This window comes from Dromaius novaehollandiae, chromosome 1 (genome assembly GCF_036370855.1).
Source record: "Dromaius novaehollandiae isolate bDroNov1 chromosome 1, bDroNov1.hap1, whole genome shotgun sequence".
NCBI lineage: Eukaryota > Metazoa > Chordata > Aves > Casuariiformes > Dromaiidae > Dromaius > Dromaius novaehollandiae.
The window spans coordinates 160,125,298-160,148,387 of record NC_088098.1 but is presented as its reverse complement, the minus strand read 5'-3'; the positions used below and the strand labels follow the sequence as shown (position 1 = coordinate 160,148,387).

General features: G+C 35.2%; 1 protein-coding gene across 6 annotated transcripts in view; it reads right to left on the bottom strand.

The window, feature by feature from the left end:
* Positions 1–23,090, bottom strand: part of FGF14 (fibroblast growth factor 14) — a 411,876-nt gene that overhangs the window by 85,961 nt on the left and 302,825 nt on the right. For all 6 annotated transcript variants that reach the window (XM_064504324.1, XM_026121620.2, XM_026121628.2 and 3 more), the window contains one exon: positions 14,395–14,498. In XM_064504324.1, the coding sequence (XP_064360394.1) occupies positions 14,395–14,498 (104 nt within the window). The remainder of the gene's footprint in view (positions 1–14,394; positions 14,499–23,090) is intronic.

The following is a 23,090-nucleotide window of genomic DNA, read 5'->3' as shown; positions in this document are numbered from 1 at the left end:
ATATAACAGAATTTCATTTGGAATTATCAAGAGATGGTAGTAGCTAAAAGGGCAAAAAAATGGTCCAATTTCCACTGTGTTTTTATAAAACTATTGTTATATACACTTGAATGCAGTACTTCCTGATTTGATTTTCGACACTTTCCTTTTATTGATGGAAGAACAACAAAAAACACTGAATCTGTAAAATACAAATATTCAGTTCTTGTAAAACTGGATAATAATTTGGATTATTTAGGACATGCTAACAGAGCATAAGTTCATTCTTATATTAGGAGGTTTTTTACTTTAATGTCTGTGATTAAATTACACTTTTATGTATAACTTACATGATTTTTATGCATGTATGTGGGGACATATACTCATGCACCCCTTTACATAGACAAGACCTAATAGCATTATTTTGTTATTTCCTTGTGATTATCTACAGTTTTGATTAAAAAAACTGATCTTCAATATGCAGGTTTTCAATTTTCACATGAGGTAAAATTCATTAGCTGGGTAATTCACCTGCCATACAATACCTCACAAGTGATCCTTACCTAGCAGGAGAATGATATTACATAAACTTCAAAACTTCCTCTGGATGAGAAAGCACTTGTTTGTTCCATGAGAATATTCAAGATTTCAACATTTTCTCCAAGCCTAAATAGGAATACAATTCAAGATCCTGAACATACTGACGAGTAACTATTTCTGGAAAAAAACTGTTTACCTGGATAATTTCAAAGTATCTCTTTAAAAATATTTTTAATGTTTAGTTTACAACTTAATTGGCTAAATGTTCAAGAAAAAAGTAATCCTAAATCAAAATAATTTCATTTTCAGAAGCTGACATTTTTCCTTCTACCCTGAAAAACTCAACCAAAGAAGATTTTCTAGTATGTACTCTACTACTAATTTTGCAATACCCTAATTAAATTCCATGAATTTAGACAACAAACAATATTTATTAGGATAAATAATGTCTTTCCTTTTTACCCTATATTGAGTCCAACTGGATGTTAAAAAACCACATTTTTGCTGACTCACGTGAAGTTTGAGCACAATCAACTACTTTCTGCTCCCATTAACATTCAGAAAATGGCATTGCAAACAGTGACAGTTTCACAACTTTTATTCATCATTCTCTTCATCATTCTCTTATTCAATAATATGTCTTAAGTGACCAGTTACATTTATGGACTTTTAAAGTGACTTTTTAATTAAACAAACAATACATCAATATTTTCTTCAGATTTACATCACAAGTATTTTGGTTCTACAGATCCATCCAAGAAATTTCTGCTACTGCAGGCTCAGACAAAAAGAGTTCTACTGAAGTCACGAGGATAACAAGGTTATAGCACATTTACTTCTAAGACGACTGGGACATCAGGACTCCATGCTATGTTTCTGAGTTTGGCATATCTACATAATAATGAAACTGAACATGCCTACTCATAGATAACAAAGCCTGTCATCTGTCAGAATAAAAGGACCCTTTGTAGAGACTTTACATCTAGTCTGCACTGGTATGCCCAGTGCCCCCAAACTTCCTACCAGTGTAATTCTAACAGTTTCTAGTGAGCATATTCTCACTTTGAGCAGTTTCAGGCAAAATTTACTAGCGACACTGTTTTCATATGATTGGCAGCATATGAAGTGAACCTAACTCTGACCCTACCTTTCAATCTTTTATTCCTAATCCTTTCTTCCGTTTCCTTCTTTCTCAATGCCCCACTTACATATCCAAAGCCATGAATAGGACACAGTGCACTAGACACTATCTCATTATTCCTCTGATATTACCTACAGACCAGGTGTCTCCATACAAAAATCTTCGAAAATCAAAGATCAACTGATCCATCTTCTACTCTATTCATATCAATTCAAGAAAAGTGCCTTTCAAAATTCTGAATAGGATAGTGTAGGATAGGGTGCTATCAGTTGTCAAAGATACAGTGAAGTATCTGCAAGTATTTAGGGGCAATATCAATTTAATTTACTATTGTGTTTTCAAAGGCTATTTTACAGCCACCCTCCATGCTCAAATGAATGCTAAATGAGTGATAGAATTGCCTCAGTTGATGCTTCTGAAGTTGTCACTTCAAATGACTGAAAGGCTGATTCCTTCATCTCCTGTGCTGCTGGTGCCAACAGATACTTGAAAATGAAGAGACAAGGGCACACTCCTGATATTTGAATGTCAAGAAGAAAATAGTCAATTCAGTTCCCCTCAAAACCAACATAACTGTCACAAAAAAAAAAAAAAATTAAATGCTGCCTCCTGATATCTTACCCTAAACCTCAAAAGGAGTCCTCCAGACAACATAAGGAAAAAAAAAAAAACCACAATATGCAAAAGTTGAAGTTAAATCTACTTTTTACTAACAGCATTTGGGTATTGAGTTAAACAGAGGGATTCTCCCTCCTCTGGTTTGTTCAAGAAGCTGAATAAGAATGATGCTTACACTTATCCAAGTCACTCTGGTACCTAATGAGTCCAGCAAATATCCCTACAAAATCTGGCAAATTATTCTATGTCATTATAAAAAGAAAAGTAATTCTGATGAAGGTATGAAAGTACAATTGCCACTAAGTTCTGAGGCAATATATTTTTCAGTTCATATCTTCCTGAGAAGAACAATAATTTATGGTGACAGTACTTCTCGATCTTTTAAACTTAGTTATATTTTATGTTTTTGTTCAACCAGTCTATTTTCACATTATTTCAATGACATGTCCCTTGCTCTTCCCTTGGTATTATATTTTGTGTAGGGAACATCCAAACAGATTTTAGAAGAATAAAATACCAATGAATATTGTGTAGTGTGGTTAATCATAAACAGTTCTACTTTTTAATTAAAATTCATTAAAATTAAAAGCCTTGTTTGAGAAAATAAAGCCACACTCAAATATTAATGTACAAGTGTGGTAGAAGAAATAGTAACAATACTTAGCAAATGAATGTACTCTTCTACATGTTCTTTAAGTCTTCAAAACTACTTTTAAGATCAGGTCTTTTCATATTATTATTATTCTCTTTACTGATGATGTGGAGTGTGTTTGGTTTTGGCCTGTAGCCTGAAAGGCTATGTGACAGGGTATAACTATTTAGGAGACATCAGTCACAACCCTGAAGTCAGATGCTGGCCAAAAGGGACATGAAAAAGAGAACATATTATGCTTTTACAATGTTGACTATATTTTGTTTTGTGCCAGTGGTATAAAGCCCTTTCCCTATCTTTTTAAAATTCACCAGCCGTTAGGCAACTCTGCAATAAGTAAACAATTCCATGGTGAATTAGGCAATCACATCCCTTTTGTGGAAAACTCTAGGACTTTAGAGCCGTACATCTGCAAAGCTGCATAATATTGATGTTTCATTTTCACACTGAAACACTTTGTTTTCAGCTCTGCAGCCTCAACTGCACTAAAGATTAAGTAATATAATGTAAATATCTGTCAGGGCTGAAGAGGCTCTATCGCCCTGTTAGTAAGCCAAAGCCATCCACAACATGACATACTACTGGAAAAAGGAAACCAAAGGGGCACACAGGTAATTAAGTCTTCACCTTTTTGTTTTGCTTACTGGAAGTATAGCATGTCCTGCAGACCCTGCACATTATGTCCAGGGGTTTTTGTTTTGACAGGTAGTGGTATCATATCACTTTTCATTACAAAATGTATGGTGACAAATAGATTGTGAGAACAGAATTTAGAGCACAGTCATTACTGAACTCAAACATGATGTGGTGAATCATCTATTCACCCCTACTCCCAAGCTTTTAGTGCAGGATTCAGGTTTGAGTGCTTATTTTCTGCAGACTTACGATCCCTTTCAAGATGCCCTCAGGGAGAGACATTATTTCCCCAAGGCTGTATTTGTATTCTGCTAAAAAACAAGAATCCTTGTCAAGTCAACAGAAATCAGTCAAGAGAGCTTCTGGTCTGACAGCGAATAGAATATTTTGAATAAACATTGCACAAAAAACCCTTCACTAGTTTAACCCTTGCACGAAGGACTTTTCAAAGTGCTCCATTATGCCAGCTCTGCTACCACTGAAGTCAGCAATTATAATTAGCAGAGTTAGGCCAACACTTGGTACTTCTGAAAAGTGTCTTAGAGCCCTGCAATATTCAGCCAATACTCTACAAATTTGAAACTGGAACTTTTATTTGATGTAAGATGCATGTGATTGCACTAAGGTGTGAGCTCCAAAGGGCCCCACCACTCCTAGCTGCTGTACTAATGCTACATCGCAGTTAGTGCTCTGTCAGATAACACGACAGATGTAGTACATACGCTGCTCCCAGGGGTCTGTATCTGCCTGCCTCTACATAACGCTGCCTCTTTGGGGACTGAGTAGTTTCCCAAATGAGGAAAAGATGAGGGAGCTGGAAAGAGTCAAGCTTGACAATAAAAAATGTCAAAAACAGGTTGTAAGGTCTATGATACTTGCCTAGATGAGCACAGATGATCATATGCTACACATGGAATTACCCCAGGGATCACTGGCAGGGAAAGTTGCCAGCAGAGAAAGTGGAGGATTGAAGAAAGAGTTATTTGAAATGAGAAACCAAGAGGGAGATGAAGACTGCATGCTTGCTATAACTAAATACAAGAAGATACTTGCTTTCATAGGACATCTTGGATAAATGAATACATAAAAACCACTGCTAATACAATTAATTACATTATAAGTGAACTCCAATCAGAAATAGTTAACCACATATTTAGCTAAAGGAAAAAAATGGTCTTGAGTTATCCCTTCTGAAAGCTTCACTCACACAGAAATGGAAGTACTTTACAGATGATCCGAGTTGTTTATGTGGATGTATTCACCCACAGTTTATTGCAGTTTTGCATAGGCACATGCTGTTTTAAGTCCATGACTGCAGAAAATCCAAGAGAGAAAAGCTCATGCAAGTGGTCCCCTTCCCCCTCCACACACATGCATAAGACAGGGGCTATAAACACCCTCAAGCAGGTCCCAGATTAATAGGCTCTGCCCAAAAGAAAGGGGGCCAGGGTAAGGCCTGTCCAGACTGCCAAGTTCCCATGCAGAACTCAGCCCACTGTAAAAGTTGTCCTTTCCAGCAGAATATAACTTTAATATAAAATAAATTTACTACTGTTTATCTCACCTTTCACTTAGCTTAGCTACAGACTTGCCTATTAAAGTGACAAAATGGATATGCTGTAATAAGAAAATAGATGTGTATAATGACAAGGTAAAATAAGACAACACAAATCATGAATAATACCAAACCTGTTTTGTTCCATAAATATAATGAATATTATGCATAAATAAGTCATTAACATATATAAAACTAATACAGAAAACACTTATGGCTATTGCATTGCAAATAATGCTTTCTTTTTACAGCAGTGTTGAACACTGCTGTGGCTTTTTTCAATACTTGGTATTGATAGAAATGTATCTTTTATACAAAGCACTATTGTGTAAGGCTGGATAGTACATTAGCAAGTTAAATATACTGTACTCATTTTTCAGTTCAATCTTAAGGACTATGTATTATAAAGCATTGTGCTGCAAAGGTACAATGATACATTAATAATCACATACTTGAGCCCACAACATCCTATCATGAGACATGAAGGATGCCTTACCAATGTCTCTGAAGTTTCAGATAAATTTCTAAAAATTAATTATTAAAATTAATAACATTTATATTTGACTATTTCTTTTCTGCAAAGTAATAATGAACTTTTTTTGCTTAATGAAAAAAGACCTTTGCCTTGCCATTCTTCAGCCCATGAGAATCCTTTTTTATAAAAAGACTTTATATTTAAAAACTCACAATTTGTTTCTATTGATCTAACCACATATCTAGTCATATGTCTTTTGGAAATAGCTCTGAATAACAGAAGCTGCATTAGCTATGCAGCTAAAGCAGTGATGGATAGACAGCACCCAATTTGTCTAACTGCTGTCATTCTGCTCCACACAGTTATTTGTGTTATCTTGTTTCTTATCTAGAAATCTTGAAAATGTACAGAACACTCTTCATTATATTCTATCAATCAAATTTATTATGGAAGGGATTTAAACATAAACATTTACATCTACAACTGTCTTCAATATTTTGAATATTAATTCAATTCAAACAATTCAACCAGTAATGCAAAGAAGTAGCAGATTTTGATGAGCGACATTTTTGATAACTGTCTAAAATTTGCTTGAGAAGTTTTAAATCTTTGGTAGCTACTTTTCATACTTTGATACAATAGATGAGTAAGATTAAATAGTAATGAATGGAAAATTAGAAATTTTGAACATCACCTTTTTGATAGGCTTGTGCAGTGATAGTTATCATGGAAGTAAAAGAGCAAAAGACGAAAAGGGTACTGGGAGAATATATAATACACAGTGAGACAGCATTCTACCTTTAGGATTATAGATATGCCAGAATCCCTAAGAATAACTCGGTGGTGAATAAAGTAATATCCAGAAAAGTGTAGTTCTATTTATGCAACAAAACAAACATTGAGCAAAAATACAGGGAGATTACCATGAGGGACAGAAATGCTGGAAGCATAAATTTGACAGAGTAGATGAAGCTGCTGTGCCCAGCCTTTGGCCGTGCCCATTGCACAATAGTTCAGGAGCAAACCTCTCACAATGCGTCTACCGTAAGCAATGCCATATACTGAGGAAAGCATTCCTCTCGATCCCTGTGGCAATCATCTTACTCCCTCAAGCATGAGATTAGATTACCCTCATTTTGGCATACCTATGTACAGATACTATTCCTTGTCATGCAATTATTAGTTAAAAAATATCCAGCTACAGCTGCTGACTCTCATCATCCATGCTTTGACAAGAAGTTTGGAAAAGCAGCTTTTTTACCTTTAATGAATTTATGTGCATTTTTGTAATCTTAGAGAAAGAGAATACATATATCAAAAGATGGAAAGATTTTTGCACGTGCTTATGAAAAGAAATTATCAGAAAAGAAAAAAAGATTTTAAGCAAATATGAAAAATAACATAGCTTTTCTTACAGATACAAAATTATGGCTGTCTTGCTAAGGATCTTGTGGACCTAAATGAACCAAACAGGACACACATATGTGGTGTAAATGTCCAGAAACATCACTGCAATTTTTGAGTCAAATTCTGTTATTACCCCCAGCAGAGCCTATAAATGGTAGCAGGGTGAAACAGCAGCCATAGATGAAGAAGCCACTAAGATACAGTGTTCTTTATAGTACTAATTATCTTTGTTGTATATTCAAAATAGTGTTTTCTCTTTCATTATATTGTTCACGATGTTTAGTTCAAATAGTAAACACTCCTGCATGTTGGAAACTCAGAGGAAAGAGCCAACATGAGCATCAAGGAACAGTGGTGTCATCATAAGGTTTTCTACAGTTCTGTTCTGCTCAACTGCACTATTTCTCTGCTTTTTAAAATCTGTGTTATCACAGTCTCGTCATCTCAGCTTCACTCCATTCCTCTCTTTCCTGCTCACTTCTCTTTTACCCCATGTTATCAAAGTCCTGTGCTTCTCTGTATGCCTCATTTTTCTCATCTTGCATCTTAGAACACTGGTTTAAATAAATTCCACCCCAAAACGTAGTGAAAACCTAATTCATTTGAAAAAGTGACACACTGTTCACTTATGTATTTTATACCCCTTTTCCACTATACTCAGTAGAAGGGACTATTTTGTACAATATAACAGGACTGGTTTCTCAGTTGTTCCTGAAGTGCCACCATAGTATAAATAAATACATTAGCAATTTTCTGTATTTATTTTTGGTAGGCAACTTGAGAGACAAATTATCTACCTCCAAACACAGATATAAATAAGCATAAATCATGCAAATGTTTTCCTCCTCCCTGTCAGTGTATTTCAATGACTTCTGGAACATGTTGTACTTTTCTACCTTTTGAGCAATGCAAACCAACTTTTAGAGGAAAGCAGTCCTGAAAGGTGCTATTTACTCTCCTCTCAAACAAACTTTTCTTTTATTATATGAGGCAAGTGTAGGTCACCTTCCAATTGATACTTAAGATAACATGCGAAGAAGATATTCATACATAATAGAGCACTCTAGTGGTGAGGCCTTCAAATTAGCCAATGGATCTTGTGTAAAATCTATATTTTTACATTCTTAAGTATACTGTTGTTAACATAATGATTTTTCAAAAGTCTTTATCACAAGCTGCGATTTTCAATTACATTCATCCATTTGCCCCTCCCCAAAGCATGCTAGAGTAGCTCTAAGACACAGGTAATGACAAGTGCACTAAGGTCCTGTCCCTTGCACTGGGAGATAATAGTGTGGGAGCAGGTTAAGACCCCAAAGCATAAGGCCGAGGTAAGAAAGAAAATCTTGTTTCTTATTAGTCGTTATTTTCTTATTAGTATTATTAGAGCAGCCCCTCCATTCTAATAAATTTACACTTGCAAAACCATAGATACCTCAAGAACACTAAGATTTACCCTACCCTATTAGGTATTTTTCTGACTACTAAAACAAAAACCTACTGCTTTAAAATAGTGAAGCAGGCTCACATTTGTCCACATCTCTCCATACAGACATATTTTTAACTATTTCTTCAGCACCTTGCAAGATGGGCTACAATCTCTGCTCAAACCTGTCGACCACGAAGACAACACAAAGACAACAGAAAAATGCTGCCTTGATGTCAAACTAATCTCTTTTGAATTATTCTTATAAAAGAAAAAGTATGAATTTTAAAACAACAAATTTCTTCTATCATTTTGCCTAGTTTAAATTTTCTTCTTTTCTTTGTATTATATTTTTTTTGCACCTTTGAACCTTTTAAGTACTGTTGGTGTTAAGCATTATTATTCCAAAACACAAATAGAGGTTTTGTGGGAGCTACAGTAACAAGTTCTTCATCTGACTTTAATTTAGATACTAGAATTACTGATTACTTTAGTTCTCATTCTTTTGCAAGCTGTATTGTCTATAATCCAATACGCTTCCTTGAGGCTGAAATTTCTTCTGCAAGAGATCAATTAAGTGGTCTTAAAGAAACTGGAAACATCAACACTGTGAAGCTGCTGAAATGTCAGGAGAAATCCTCTATGCTGAAGTTGGTTTTCTTTCAGCTGGCAGTTGCCAGGGTGATATAGCAAATACACTTCCCAATTACACATACTGACATTTTCTCTCATTCATGAAGGCTCTGACATAGACTGTGATCTTACTACCACTGAAATACTACCTAACCAACTTCAAAGGTGTAACATGACAGATCAAACTCAAATCTCCATCTTACAAAAAGACCATTCTGTAAATCAAGTATTGCATAGTCTCTACTTTTAAAGAAACTACAGTTCATAAAGTCTCCCAGAACTTAGGCAATGTGTCTCTATTATTCTATACACTTTTCTGATAATATTCTCATTAGCTCCGTATCTAGAACAGGAGCCTTGGACTGAAAATTTGCCTGCAGCTGCAGTTCGGGACTCCATCTAGAAGAGCTGACCATAAAGTTTCGACTTTGGCCATGTAGATCCATTCATATTTTAAAACATATCTGTAGTTTAGCAACCTCACTAAGAAACCATACAGTGAATTACTGTAACTGTAATGTTTACTGCTGCCATTATCACAGAAGTATTCTTCCATTTCCGGTTTCACCCACATCTCGGGTGTTAATGAAAATCGGCAGAAGAAATGGGTAAAAAGGAAAAAGAAGAAAGTATAAGCAGGTAGAGATGTTTCAGAAAAAGGGATTTTTGCCTTTCTACATCTTATTCTTTCTCCTATTCTGGTAGCCAACAAATACTGATAACACCCCACCGAACTACTCTTAGAAAGAATAACCACTAATCCTTTCAAAACCCTCCAAGATACATCAGGTATTTCATGAGAGGAAATCACATAGTATCGTCCAAAAAGATTCTCATAGTTTCATCTTAGGAAAACAGGAATCATAAAATGCACAAACATATAGTGTATTTATCTTTGAATTTATCCTGTTATCATACGAGAAAATCTGAGACGCAAAACAAGAACCTGCAGCCTTGAAAGCTGAAAAAATGTACTTTTTGCAGAAAAAAAAAGAAGAAAAAAAATCACTTGTTTATTTCCTGCTCTTTTAAAACTCTGGGCAAAGTTGCATTTTCACTGCAATATCCAATAGCTCAGCTCCTAGACAGAACTAATAGAGTAACTTGACCAAAATTAGCATCAAATACACTAAAGTTTCTGTCACATGCTGCACTGCCATCTTCCTCCTGCAGGCAATACCTACTTTTGATAGACAATACCGGCAGATGTGCTCCTTTTTTTCAGAGTATAGAGCCAGTTCTGCTCCTTTTTACTTTGGTAGGACCAGCCCCTCAATAAAACCTTATCTTCTCCACCTTTCCAAAGTTAAGATAGAAGTGAGGAATATTTTTGGACTTTAGCATATTTTACTACTCAAAAATCTTGCTAGCATCTGAGATGCTGCTTTATGGAAAAATCCAATTTTTCCTGCCCAGACTAGCCTTCACATAGTCAGCCATAAATACTGACTTATTCACACTTTGTTAATCCATCTAAAATAAATCTCTACTTTTTAAAGTTGTATAAATATAATTCCCATTGGTCACTAATATGCAGCTACAATTAGGAAGCTGTCACTAAATAAATATATCCTAACTGTAACAAGACATATTTGGATGTAAAAACACACACACATATATATGTGTACATACATATATACAGAAATAAAGTTGGATGCAATAAACTAAAACTACAAAAAAGCTGAGCTTAATGCTTAGTATGTCTTTAAGTGATCTAATCCTTGGAAGTGCAAAGAAGAAATAAAAAGAACATGAATAAGCTCTTATTCTCATCTTTTGTATCATATAAAACAATGAATCATGGAATTACAGTAATGACCTTGAATTCATTGAAGAATAAAGTTATAATTTTAGAAAAGTATTTTCTCTCAAGAATTCTGCAAAGCCCTATCAAACTCCAAAGATTTTCCTTCTTCTTTATGTGACAAGACTTCAATGGTATGTTACTGGGACACTGACTTGGATTAATCCCCAAAGGAGAGAATACAAATCTGAACTGCTGGAGCAGGTAAAATAAGTATGAAAAGCTCTTTCTTACACAATTTTCTGTCATTGTAATTCTACTCTAAGAAAGAAATACTGTCATAATGCTCTTCTATGATATTTCTGCACTTTTCTGTCTAGTTCTAATTTTGTAAATTAGTTGAAAAAATCATATACGAATATGGCAGAATAAAAATAAAAAAGACTCAAAGCTGACACAAACAACCGTAAACAAGTTTTTAAAAAAACAAAGCAAGACAACAATGCATATCTGCATGTGACAATCTACATGCAAAACTGGTCACTGTACCTTCATGTTCCTCTAACTGAATACTTCATATCAGAGAAAGGAAGATCAAACATAACTCATTTCCTGTCAGTTCTGTTGTTTAATTAGCCAGCATCATGTGAAGCTCACCAGTTACAAAAATAATTGAACTGGGGCCTTCGTTTTCACTCTGAAGAGAGGCATCGACATGTAGAATATTCTCACAGGCTAAAGGTTTTATATACCGTGAATGGAAAAAGGTACACTGAGAAATTCTGTGGACGACTACATAGGACTTCAGTCTCAACTTAGAAAACAAATACCCACTTAGTCTATAGTTCATGCTTCTGTTTTGGGAAATATTTTTAATATCTTAGTAACATATCTAAATATGTGTACATTTTGACTATCATATTGCCCTTATTTTCACCGAAGACAGATGGCATATCAAAGCTTTTACGAGAAACATTTTTCTCCCAGCCTTCCTAAATAGCCAAGGGGAAAAACATATATAACATATAATAAATAACTTCTGTATCTCAGGAGCAATAGATACACAGTACTGCCAAAGAATCAAAAAATCCAGCAGTAATAGACAGTAAGACAGTAATAAGACAGAAACAATAGAAACACATTGGTTAAAACTCGTTTCCTACAAAGGACTGTATTTAGAATCTTCTGTGTGCAGTATTTCTTCATCTTCATCCTAGGAAGGAGACATATTTCTCTTTGATGCTTTGTCTTCTAATGTTCAAATTAGACTCTAAGCTGAAAACAGGCAATTACTAAGATGAAAATATACTGCCAATGTTTTCAATACATTAATATGAAATAACTAAAACCAAATTACCACACTAATATTTTGAAATTGCTACCTTTAAATTTGCATTAGATTACCAAATGTTACTACTTCTCAACTTGAAAAAAGCTTAAGTTTAAAATCATTTTGTGGATACATAAAACCTACAGGCTTCCAATCAGTTTTCTATGTGTCACCTATCTTTGTCACCTAATGGGCCACTCATTTTTTATTCTCTTCGTGAGGAGGAGTAAGGAGTACCTTCCAAAAACATTTGCTTCCTTACCTCACATGGGGTAGAGTGACAGATTGAGACACCCTCCCCAAGGAATCCTTAAGTGAGACACGTTAAAAATACAATAACATCCACAGAACAAAATTCAGAAGCAATTAATAAGCCACCAATAACTAAGCAGCTTAACCAAGCAATATATGTCATAAGTCCAAAAATCTTGACACTAAATGGCAATGAAAAATATGCAGTCCTGCAAAACATTAAACATGCATATTATATTTTCCTTGTACATGATCTTTTATTTATATCCATGAGACTGATCACAACCATAAGTAATCTGTGTTGCCAAAGAACAAGCTATATAAGCAAAGCAATTTAGATTTCCACTGAGGTCATGGAAATACCTTGGTAGATTTGAGAATGTTTTAAGGGTCAGGTCCACATCTTTTCAGAGGTTGGATACAGCCACCTTTTCTTCATCTTTCAGATGACACCATTAATTTAAGTTGTATCATTTCCAGAACAGTACATAAACACAGTGAATACCAAAATTTAGTCACAGAGGTTCTCACTGAGCAGTATTACCAACCAGGAATTTTTGGAAACTGGCACATTCCAAGGGTGGAAACAATCCTTATAGTTCTTTAGGAAGGAAGGAGAACTCACTCCAGACTTGGCACTGGGCAGGAATATACTCTGACTGTACCAACACACAAAAAGGTTGTGTGCATACCATCATACGGATATGAGCTCCATACATGAAATGCTGGGGAACTGGGAAGTTAGCAGTGCATTAACACTAACTGCTCCAGTTTTCTTCACTGACAGGGAATATTGCATGATGTTTCTCTGTGACAGAATTTTTATTTTGAATGGAAGAAAATAAATGTTTTAGATCGTACTGCTGGAGTTTCCAACAGTGTTTTATAAGTAGGAATTTTCTTTTTGTATTGACATTGACGTTCAAGATTAGTTCCATTTTTTCTTCCCAATTAATTTTTCCAAGTCAATAATATATTTGAAACAAACATAATACCTTCCCTCAGGGCATCAGAAGCTTAATCTATCTAATTTCCTTTCAATGGATATTGAAAACAAAGCACCATATTGTAACTCAGTGGGGAATTAAGTATTACGTGACGTAAGAAATGCAAAAAGCGCTGTGAAAAACAAATTCAACATTGAGAGCAATAAAAATACTGTAACCAAAAATCTTTTAAACCACCTTGTTAGTATTTGATAGAACTGCCTGTTAGTATTAAAAATCTGTTTATGTTTTAAAGGAGGTTAAGATACTAAATTTACACAAAATTGAGGCTCTTTCCTTTCACAATAACACACTGACTGATTAGCATTAAATCATTTGGAATATCCTAGACAATGTGAGGACTTTCCATTCACTTTATACAGCAGTATTGTTTGTGACTCAAAATAATTTCCCTTTAACTTTGATCATTTCACAGAGATATTGTCCGTCTCAGAACTCATATTTTTCTGGTATCTTAAATATAAAAATCAATAATGATCAGCATAGAATTACAAGATTATGATAAACAGTAAGACTGTAAATGACTTTTTGGATTTACTTTACATGTAAGTCTTACCAATAAAAGTAACTGTTGTGGAAGCTTTTGGATTATGATAAACAAATCAGTAAGATTAACTTATAATTGTAGGTCTTTATTTACAAATTCTAGAGAATTGAATAAAAAATCATAACTTTTGTGGAGTACTGCACACTGTCAGTATATTCTATCAGAAAAAATTCTAGAGAACATTTTTTTTAGGACTGCTGATGGACAGGTTGTCATACATGGTGCTAAGTAATTTCTACTATATCCCATTTATAGATAGGCTGCATATGTGGACACAGGTGCACGTGTGTGTATTATATGCATATACATATATATAAGTATACAAAAAATAATACATCATAGGACAAAAAATAATGCATCACAGGATGTCTTACAAGTGAATAAGCATCTCGTTCTAGTATAGATTTCAACTTCAGCTGCATCTCTTACACAGAGCTCAGAATGGTACTTACTGATGTGTAGAGGAAACCTTCTCCATTTAGGGCTATATACAACCCAGTCTTTACACCCTGGATAGCAACAACTCGAAGTCCCACTGGTATAAGGTTGAATAATGCTGTGAAGAGAAAATGTGACCAGATATGAGCATATCATGGTTGCTAAAATATTCTAATGAACAATATCAATAGAAAAGGATGGCAGCTATGGCCTTCATATTTTTTTCTGATTTTAAAATTAATCTAAATCAGCAAGTCGTGCTACCAGTTAAGTTAGCACTTAAAATTTAAGCATGGGTGTCTATCTAGCAATAATTCCTGCAACATTTCAGTATTTGGCACAACTGCTAACTAACAACCGCAAAGCACAACACACTGAGCTGTAATCATTTATGTAGCACTATGTATACAAGTATCTAAAGCAAACTGAAAAGAGTCAGAGTCCAACATTTCCATCACCAGTGTATACTGGTCATAAGGGTAACACTTGTGAGATACTCTGATATCTTTCTGATTTAGTCAAATAGCTTTTTATTTTCTTAAGCATCAGTGTGTTATTGGATTAATAGGCACTCTCATTAAGATTGTTTTCAAGGGGTCTGTGATTTCAAAACTGAAAAAAGTATTTGCCTTTATGAATGAGATCTTTGATAAAAACAGTAGTACACAGGCCTCAGGTAACTGCAGATGCTTAAGTCCTAGTTCAGAAAAATCGCTAAAACATGCTCTAAATGTGCATAAATCATATTGAGCTGAATTTAGAACATGTTCTAAGACTGATATTCTGAAAAAAATGCTTTTTATTAAAAACTAATAGCAGATACCCTAGCAATGGTATCCACCTTTTCAACGACAAAAACATAGCTTTGATTACTCTCTGAAAAAGTGCAGAGTGAAGAGGGGGATGTTACCAGCTTCATAACAGAAAAGCAAAAGAAAAAGTGATATAAGTACATTTTATTTCCTGTATATAAACGTTACAACAAAACAATTGTTTAATAATGGCAAAGGAGCAAGTTGATTTAAAAGTCTGTTCCCTTCAAAAATACAGTTGTGCTCTATAAGAACAGGAAGATAAATGATATTTTTGACTCAGAGCTAGAAGCATAGACAGAATATTAGAAGATTCCTCAGAAAAGCCTTTAGAAGAACCCCATTGCCCACTGCATTTATTGGAAATACCAGCATTAGGCAAATAGACAGAGACCAATTCTTCTAAAAACCATGCTAGCAAGCACACCTGTATTTGCTGACTCATATTAGAAAATCAGATGCAAACCACACATCAAACAGTCCCTGAAAAAAAGAAAGATCTGGATGAGCCAGAGCTCATGCTAAGCAGCTTTACACTGCGGATGAGTTATGGATTCACAAGTCATTGGATGAAAACCAAAAGCGCAACCTGTGTGTTCAGCATAGGCATAGAAGATCACAGACCCACCAAGTCAAGTCTTAGGCACACTGTAAAATCTACAGTGAGTTGCTCAACATTTAGAAAGGGCAGTCCTAAGTGTGACCAGGTAGCATCATAGTGTATACTTTCTGTAATTAGATTGCCAGAAATAAAACCTAAGTCAAGAAAAAACTGAAATGTATTTGCAAGGGATAAGTAGGCACATTCTCAAGGTGTGAAAACTCCTGGTTGGTCAAAGGACACAACGATGCAGATAGCTTATGATAAGGCTAACCAAATCTTCATAACTGAAAAAAAATATATGTTGACTATTAGAACTTAAAGATGAAAAAAATCCTTTCCTTCAACAGCACCATTATCTGGAATATTCTCATGCAGAAAATGAATATGTAGCATAAGATCTTTTTAGGAAGTTACAAAGCCACTGTAAAGCTAGGAATTGTAGCAGGGTACTTCCTACAGCTGCAGAAAGAAAAATACATTAAAAAGAGCTCTAGAAGAACAGAAGAAGAAATTTATGGATTTACAAAACAGAATAGAACTGATGACTTCAGACAAGAATTAGCACAAATATGTATTATAGTTTTCAAGCCTGAGTCATGCTAGATCTTATTTGGCTGGTCACTGTAAAAAAAAACTTGGTACAGAGAAGATTCCCTCTTTAATCTAAAAGAGATGTGAATCAATGAAATATGGTAGTAATGGATGAGATACCCTAGGACTATACAGGCTATAGACTGCATGATTTCAGGACTTTCAAATGTACAACATAATTTGGAAGTCTTAAAATAACAGCTGTTACCCTCAACTGAAACAAAGCCAAAGCCAGCAAAACCACCTGGATTGGTGGAAGGAAAGGGAGGGTCAGTCTGTCACAGAACAAGTGGGTTTCAAATAGAATTGACCATCAAGGCTTATTACTAAAGCTAAAAGGACCAAGAAACAAATGAAAAAAATGAACAAGTAGGCAGTTAAGTTTGTTTTTTTCTAGAGGAAAAAAAAGCCCAGGAGGAAATCTGGATATGAAAACCATACTAGAAGAAAGGCAGCAACTATGGCTTGCCCTCCACTGCAATTTATTTAGGAGACACCAGGAAGAAAAACAAGCAATATTTTTTTGAGGAAAAAGGTGAACACAAACATGAGTCATCCACAGAAAACTGCTAAAAGAAAAATAACTTCATAACATAGCGGCCCAGTCCAAACTTCTGGAAAGTGGATTTCATTTAATGTATTACTAATAAAAAATAAAGCAGTGAAACTAGAAAAAACCCAGCAATCATTGAAGGAGAACTACAGGCCTTTAACATGACAGTGTTTTATGCAACCTATAAAATTACTCGAGTGGCTTATAGTTACTGGTGAATTTAGAAAGCACTGTAGAGAAGATATTATGCATATTTTACTGCTTCCAAGTTTTAAGCAGAGATTGTCACAGCTGCTGTAATTAGTCTAAGACCATAAAGTTTTAGAGTGGGAGCCCAAATGCCGGAATTCTGCACATACAGAATATTCAGCATCTACTGCAAAATCTTTCAGATTTTGGTGAACCTAGGGAGGCTAGTCTACATGCAACTATTGATTCATAAATGCTCACCAAAGTGTATGCTTCATACAGCGATCAGCAAAACATGCACCAGTAAGGAACAGCATGTGAGTTTTATGTGCTCAGAAGTTGGCCAAGGGAAAATCAATTTCCTCCAGAACCTGGCTGTGCAATACTCTTTACTGAGCAATATTTCTATACCAATTGCAAATTTCAAACCTTCTGAAGATTCAGTTGTGCTATCCCTCTCTCTAATAAGAATCTGCCTTAAAGAAGCACAACGCTTTCCAGTTTCCTGGCATAGGAGACCTAAAAAGCCAAAGCTATATCCTTACCTGAAAGGGAGTGTAAAAAAGCCATGTTCTTAGCTCTTGTCTATCTCTAAGACAATGGTCCAGAACCGAAAATAAGTGGGGAGTGAGGTCCCAGAATGTCTTTATTTACCTAAGCCCAGCTCAGTAAATATACAGATGAGTTGAGAGACTGGACTCTTGAACAGCCCAGAAAATATAATTTTGTCTGTGCTCAGTTCTCCCATACTTCATGTTTAAGCATAAATCCTGGAAAATCCAAACCTAAATACGAGATGGGAACAGCAGAGAAATCAAGTGACCCAATCAGCAAAAATTATGTGATTAAAACCTTTTTTCCTCCCTGGCCCTGAACCCGTACACAGTCTCTTAGCTCTACCCTGTATTCCATCTAAACTGTGACTATAAAGTAGATGATTTCTCTTCCTTTTCATATGCTTGCAAGCCTACTCTCATCACGTATGAGATCAGAAAATGTGTGGGGCAGGTTACAATAACAACTTACATGGAAAAAAAAGTTTTCCTTGTTATTCTTTTAAGAATTGTGGAGGAGATTTGCTGGAATAAATCTGAGCTGGATTCTGAATCCTTCACAAGTCTGGAGCAAAGCCAAAGTTTTAGTGAAACCCCACTTTTTGATAAGATAAATCGTTCCTGTACTTGAGCAAAACACAAAAAAAATCCCATATTTCTCTTTCTTTCTCTCATTTTTTTTAATATAATACCATCACAATGTAGTAACTTGAAATCTGAAATGCCTGAAATCAAGTACTTTGATATCCCTGCCAAAGTCTATTCAGGTATGACTGATTTGTAGCTACAAGAAAATTGCCATTACAGATCACTGTTTTTCTCAGTATAGCTTGCTAGAGACCAGCTACTTAAGGCTTATGAACTTGCTATCTGTTCTGCATATGCACTGCCCTAGCATCAGTCAGCACAACATCACACAGTACTGAATAGGTTAAAAGCAACTATCCATTTAATTTATTCCCATGTACAGGCCTAAAGACAAAAATGATGACTTCATCAAAACATCCTTTAGATGAGTAATGAGTGCAGGGAGGTTAATATTCAAAGACATGGCTATCCATTTCTTACGGAGCAAACCCCTTCCACCTGACTGATGTTACACAAGATGTAACTAAAACATACTGTTTAGTATGGCTGAACATGGACTCGATTATGCAACCTTGACAAAGATTCAGCAAATGGGAGAAATGGGCTTATCTAACTCCCAAAGGTGACATAAATAAAAGACTAAACACCTGTATAATTCTTTGAGTACAAACTGTAGTAAAAAAAACAGTGGAAAAATCAGACCATGCATATTTCAGCTTAGTAGTCCAAATTTAACAATATTGTAGGTGTTTTTTAATCTTCATATGCCTTATTTCTCTGTAATTATTTTCTTTGCCTTACAAGGATGCTGTGAAGATTTTTTTTATTAATATCGTCAAACTGAAATATTCTAGTGGCCAGTAATTTAGAAAGATTTATTAAAAAGTTAAAACTTCCATATTCAATCTGGAAGATAAAAATAACCATTTGGAGCATGTATGAAAAGATGAAAATAAAGGAATGTTAAATAGCAGCATGATTTCTTGAACACAAACTCTTCTAGGTATTAAGTGTCATAAAGGAAGTAAAGCATGTTGTTGCACAACTAAACAAGAGATGTGCACAGCGAAACGAAATCAAAATTTCTTGGGAAGCTTAATTTTGGCATTGCCAGCTAATGAAATATGGCTAGATAAATGATCAATGTTTTCTCAGCCTGTTTCAAACACAACTGTAATGTTATATCTTAGACAACAACGACTGGTAAACTTCCACAGAAATGATACTTTCCTTAATAGGTGATAAACCTTATTTTAATACTGGATACTGGGTGGGGAGGAGGACAGGAGGGGAACATAGAGCCATATTTGTTACCATGAGCACAACATGGAAATCCCCTCTTATTTTTTGTTGTAGTTTCTGTATAGTAGCTCATTTTTCCAAATTAATAATCATTAGGCCTACGGAAAAAACTGCAAACTCCTACACCCTGAAGCAAGTTCCATTTGCACCAAGTAATGCTGAGAACTTCAGTGAAATCCAGGAAAATAGAAGCTGGAGAAGAACAGCTATGCTAAGTAGGATCACAATAACCAAGTCTACTGCTCTAGCCATGATTGCTCCTGCCTACACTACAAGAAAGTCACAAACAAGTATCAGAAACTCTAAGGCTTTACATGAATTTGAAAGAGAAAACCAGCTAAAAGAAGAAAAGTAACATAAAAAAGCCTCTTTCACGTCACTGAAAGTTTGGCAAAAATACAGGCTGTACACACAAGGTGGTTTAAACTAACAGCCTCACTTTGATGATGTGATTATATGGAAACTCTGTACCATTAACCAACACCTGGATAAGTTAATACTCCACCACAAAACATTATTAACTTGTAAAAAATATAAAAAGGAGATGACAACAATGAATGGAAACCCATCATTCTATTTAGGTTGGGTTCTGGTAGCAGGGCCACCAACACGGTATCTAGGCAGAAAAAAGTACATTAAGGGATGCAGCTACAAGGAGTCACATCTGATCTTTCTTTTCCCACATGCTTCTTCTCATGTGAACATTTGTGCACAACGATATATTAAAAATCTTGCTGTCTATGTGAGCAGACCTTGGCCTTTACTCAGGTTTAAGACAAGCTGAGACAATGACTTACACTGTAACAGTTGACGAGGATGTACTATAAAAAGATGCAGAGTGGAATTTTTGGGGAGCTCTGTACTGACAGCTCTATTTCACGGAAATCTCTGCTAAAACTTATTTTGACTTTATATAGAAGCGAAAAGCTAACATTAAAGAGACTACCAAGAAGCTTTAAAGACAAACAAGGAATGGATGTTAACAGAACTACTCAAACTGAACAGACTCCACTTTATTCTTACTTTGAACTACCCCTCTATAACACTGTAATTCCAACAGCGTGCAATTCATATTTACCGAGGTACATACAAAAGTACAAAAATGAGATATGCACTTCTTGACGGAATTTTTATTTTAAGCAGTCCTCTAACTGCTTGACACACATGGATGCAGAATAAATGGCAACAGCAGCAAAAAGTGGTAGCAGGACCAAACTTCAAACAGCTTCCTTGCTAAAAATGAAAATGCACTTCTCTGTTCCTCACTATTCACTCACTCTGGCTTCTCCAAGACACTCAGCTGCTCAGGCGGTCTATTATGTGAGGAGGGCTCTTTCACAGGTGTCAGTGACAATCAATAGCGCAGAACGCATGTGGAAGGCTAGCAGAGATGCATGCCTTTCGGCAGTCTCAATTTCCTGTGTTTTTATGAAACACACTTCAAAACGATTATAAAGAGAATGAAAGTTATCCTTGCTATCAAGGTAAGAGTACTATCTCACCTACTGACAGCTAATATATGTCCATCCCTTCCCACACTGTGTGCATTAAATAGACACTCTGCAAACTCAGCAGTCAGAAGATCTTTTCCTCCCAATCTGAGCCCAGCAGGAGGGAAAGGCTGCAACTGGGACTGCACTTCTTCCTCTGCGGCTGCCAAAACTTATTTACCAGTAAGCCTCAGACATGAATTAACATGATAAGGAGCTCACAAAAAAAAAGATTGAAAGACTAGAAATTATATCCGAAGAAAATGTATTTTTAAAAGCAAATGAGAAAAGGAAAACCAAAATATGGTAAAATAAAGAAAAGTGACAGAAAATCAAGAGTTCAACAGGAAATGGAAGGAAACAGAGTGGAAAGGTGAAAGAACTAAGGAGAAAGACTGACAGCAGATAAGAGACACATATTCATATGCTCTTGAATATACCAAATATATAAACTTTAATATAACATATTAATCTTTTCAACTCTTGATACGGTGTTGATACTTACATACTAGCAAAATTTAAGCTGGTGATAATATGTTTCCTGGGAAACACATTGACTTTACATCATTATGGTCTAGCCTCTCTTTATCGAACAATACTATGAAATCGGACTAATGAAGAAATAAACAGTATATCACACCATTTTAGGAGACAAAAAAAATCCCTTCATAGAAAAAAACTCATTTTTGCCTAAAAGTCACATCAAAAGAAAACATAATATTATCTAACAGTATATATCCAAAATATAAAGTACTTTTATCTGGTATTTGTGTGGGTTTTGACAATGTCTACATTTTAGAATATTTAGAATATTGAATATTCATTCTACATTTTGGAACAGCTGAGAAGAATAAGAGAGAGGGGCAGACAGATGGAAGCCCAGAAGGGCAGGAAAGAGGGGAAAGAGAAAAATAACCTAGTAAGGAAAGAAAGGAAGATTAGTAAAGTTGGTAACAGCGAAAAGAGAAAAGCAAAGCATTATTCGGTAGCTTTGCAAAGATTCCAGCTCTGTATTTAGAGTTGCAAGATAAATACATAGAAATAATATAAAACATTCCAGAATTACTGCCCATACACACCTCCTCACTGAAGCTGAAAATAAGAGGAAGACAGAAAGAGAGAGGAGAAGATATACACACACACTCTAAGACACTTATTTCTCAGATGTCATATAGGCAAAGCTTCTATAAAAAGCAGTAATGATCTGATCTGTACAAGGTCTCAGTATCTGATCCAGTACAGGAATGGGCATGAGAGATGGACATGCTAAGCAAAAGGAGAGGGAAAAAAAACCCAACAAGGAACAGAAGGGGAAGAAAAGAACCTGGAAAACCAGCAGAGCTAGAAATATACATCAAAATAGATTAATTAATTTTCATAAATTAGAAAGATAAAAGAGGATCATGCTATCTGCTGATGAAGTATGTTGAAAATGATACCCATGCATTAACAGGGATGGGAGCCTACCCAAATAAAAGCAGAAACCACATATCCCTTAGTTTCTGTAGCCTAATTCCAACATTCTTGAGGAAACTAGAGGCTTATTTATATATGCATAATAAGTAGATAAATGTTTTATATTCAATATGCTTAAAATAGAGCTTAAGACCATATAGAAATATTTTACATAAATATCCCCAACTACAGTTGAATAAAAAATACAAATTTTCTATGCTAAATGGAAAATTAAAAATCCACTGTTTCTAGAATAACAATAGGTTTGCTTTATTATCATTTGCAGCTCATGTTATCAAACGTATACATGTTAACCGAATGAAGATATGTGCCAATATCACACAAAATGACATATAGCAAAGCAGTGATCCACACTGACCTTCAAGACTTACACCATTTTTGTTTGGAATATTTTTCAGAACTACCTAGTAGAGCAGTCCCTACACTGCAGAAATCCTATTAAAATCATTGGAACTCTTGCTGGTATAGGGACTGTAGGATCAGTCTCTTCAGCCCCAATTCAGCAAGGTACTTTGGTACATGCTTTAAATAGGACTTAAACAGTTATAGTT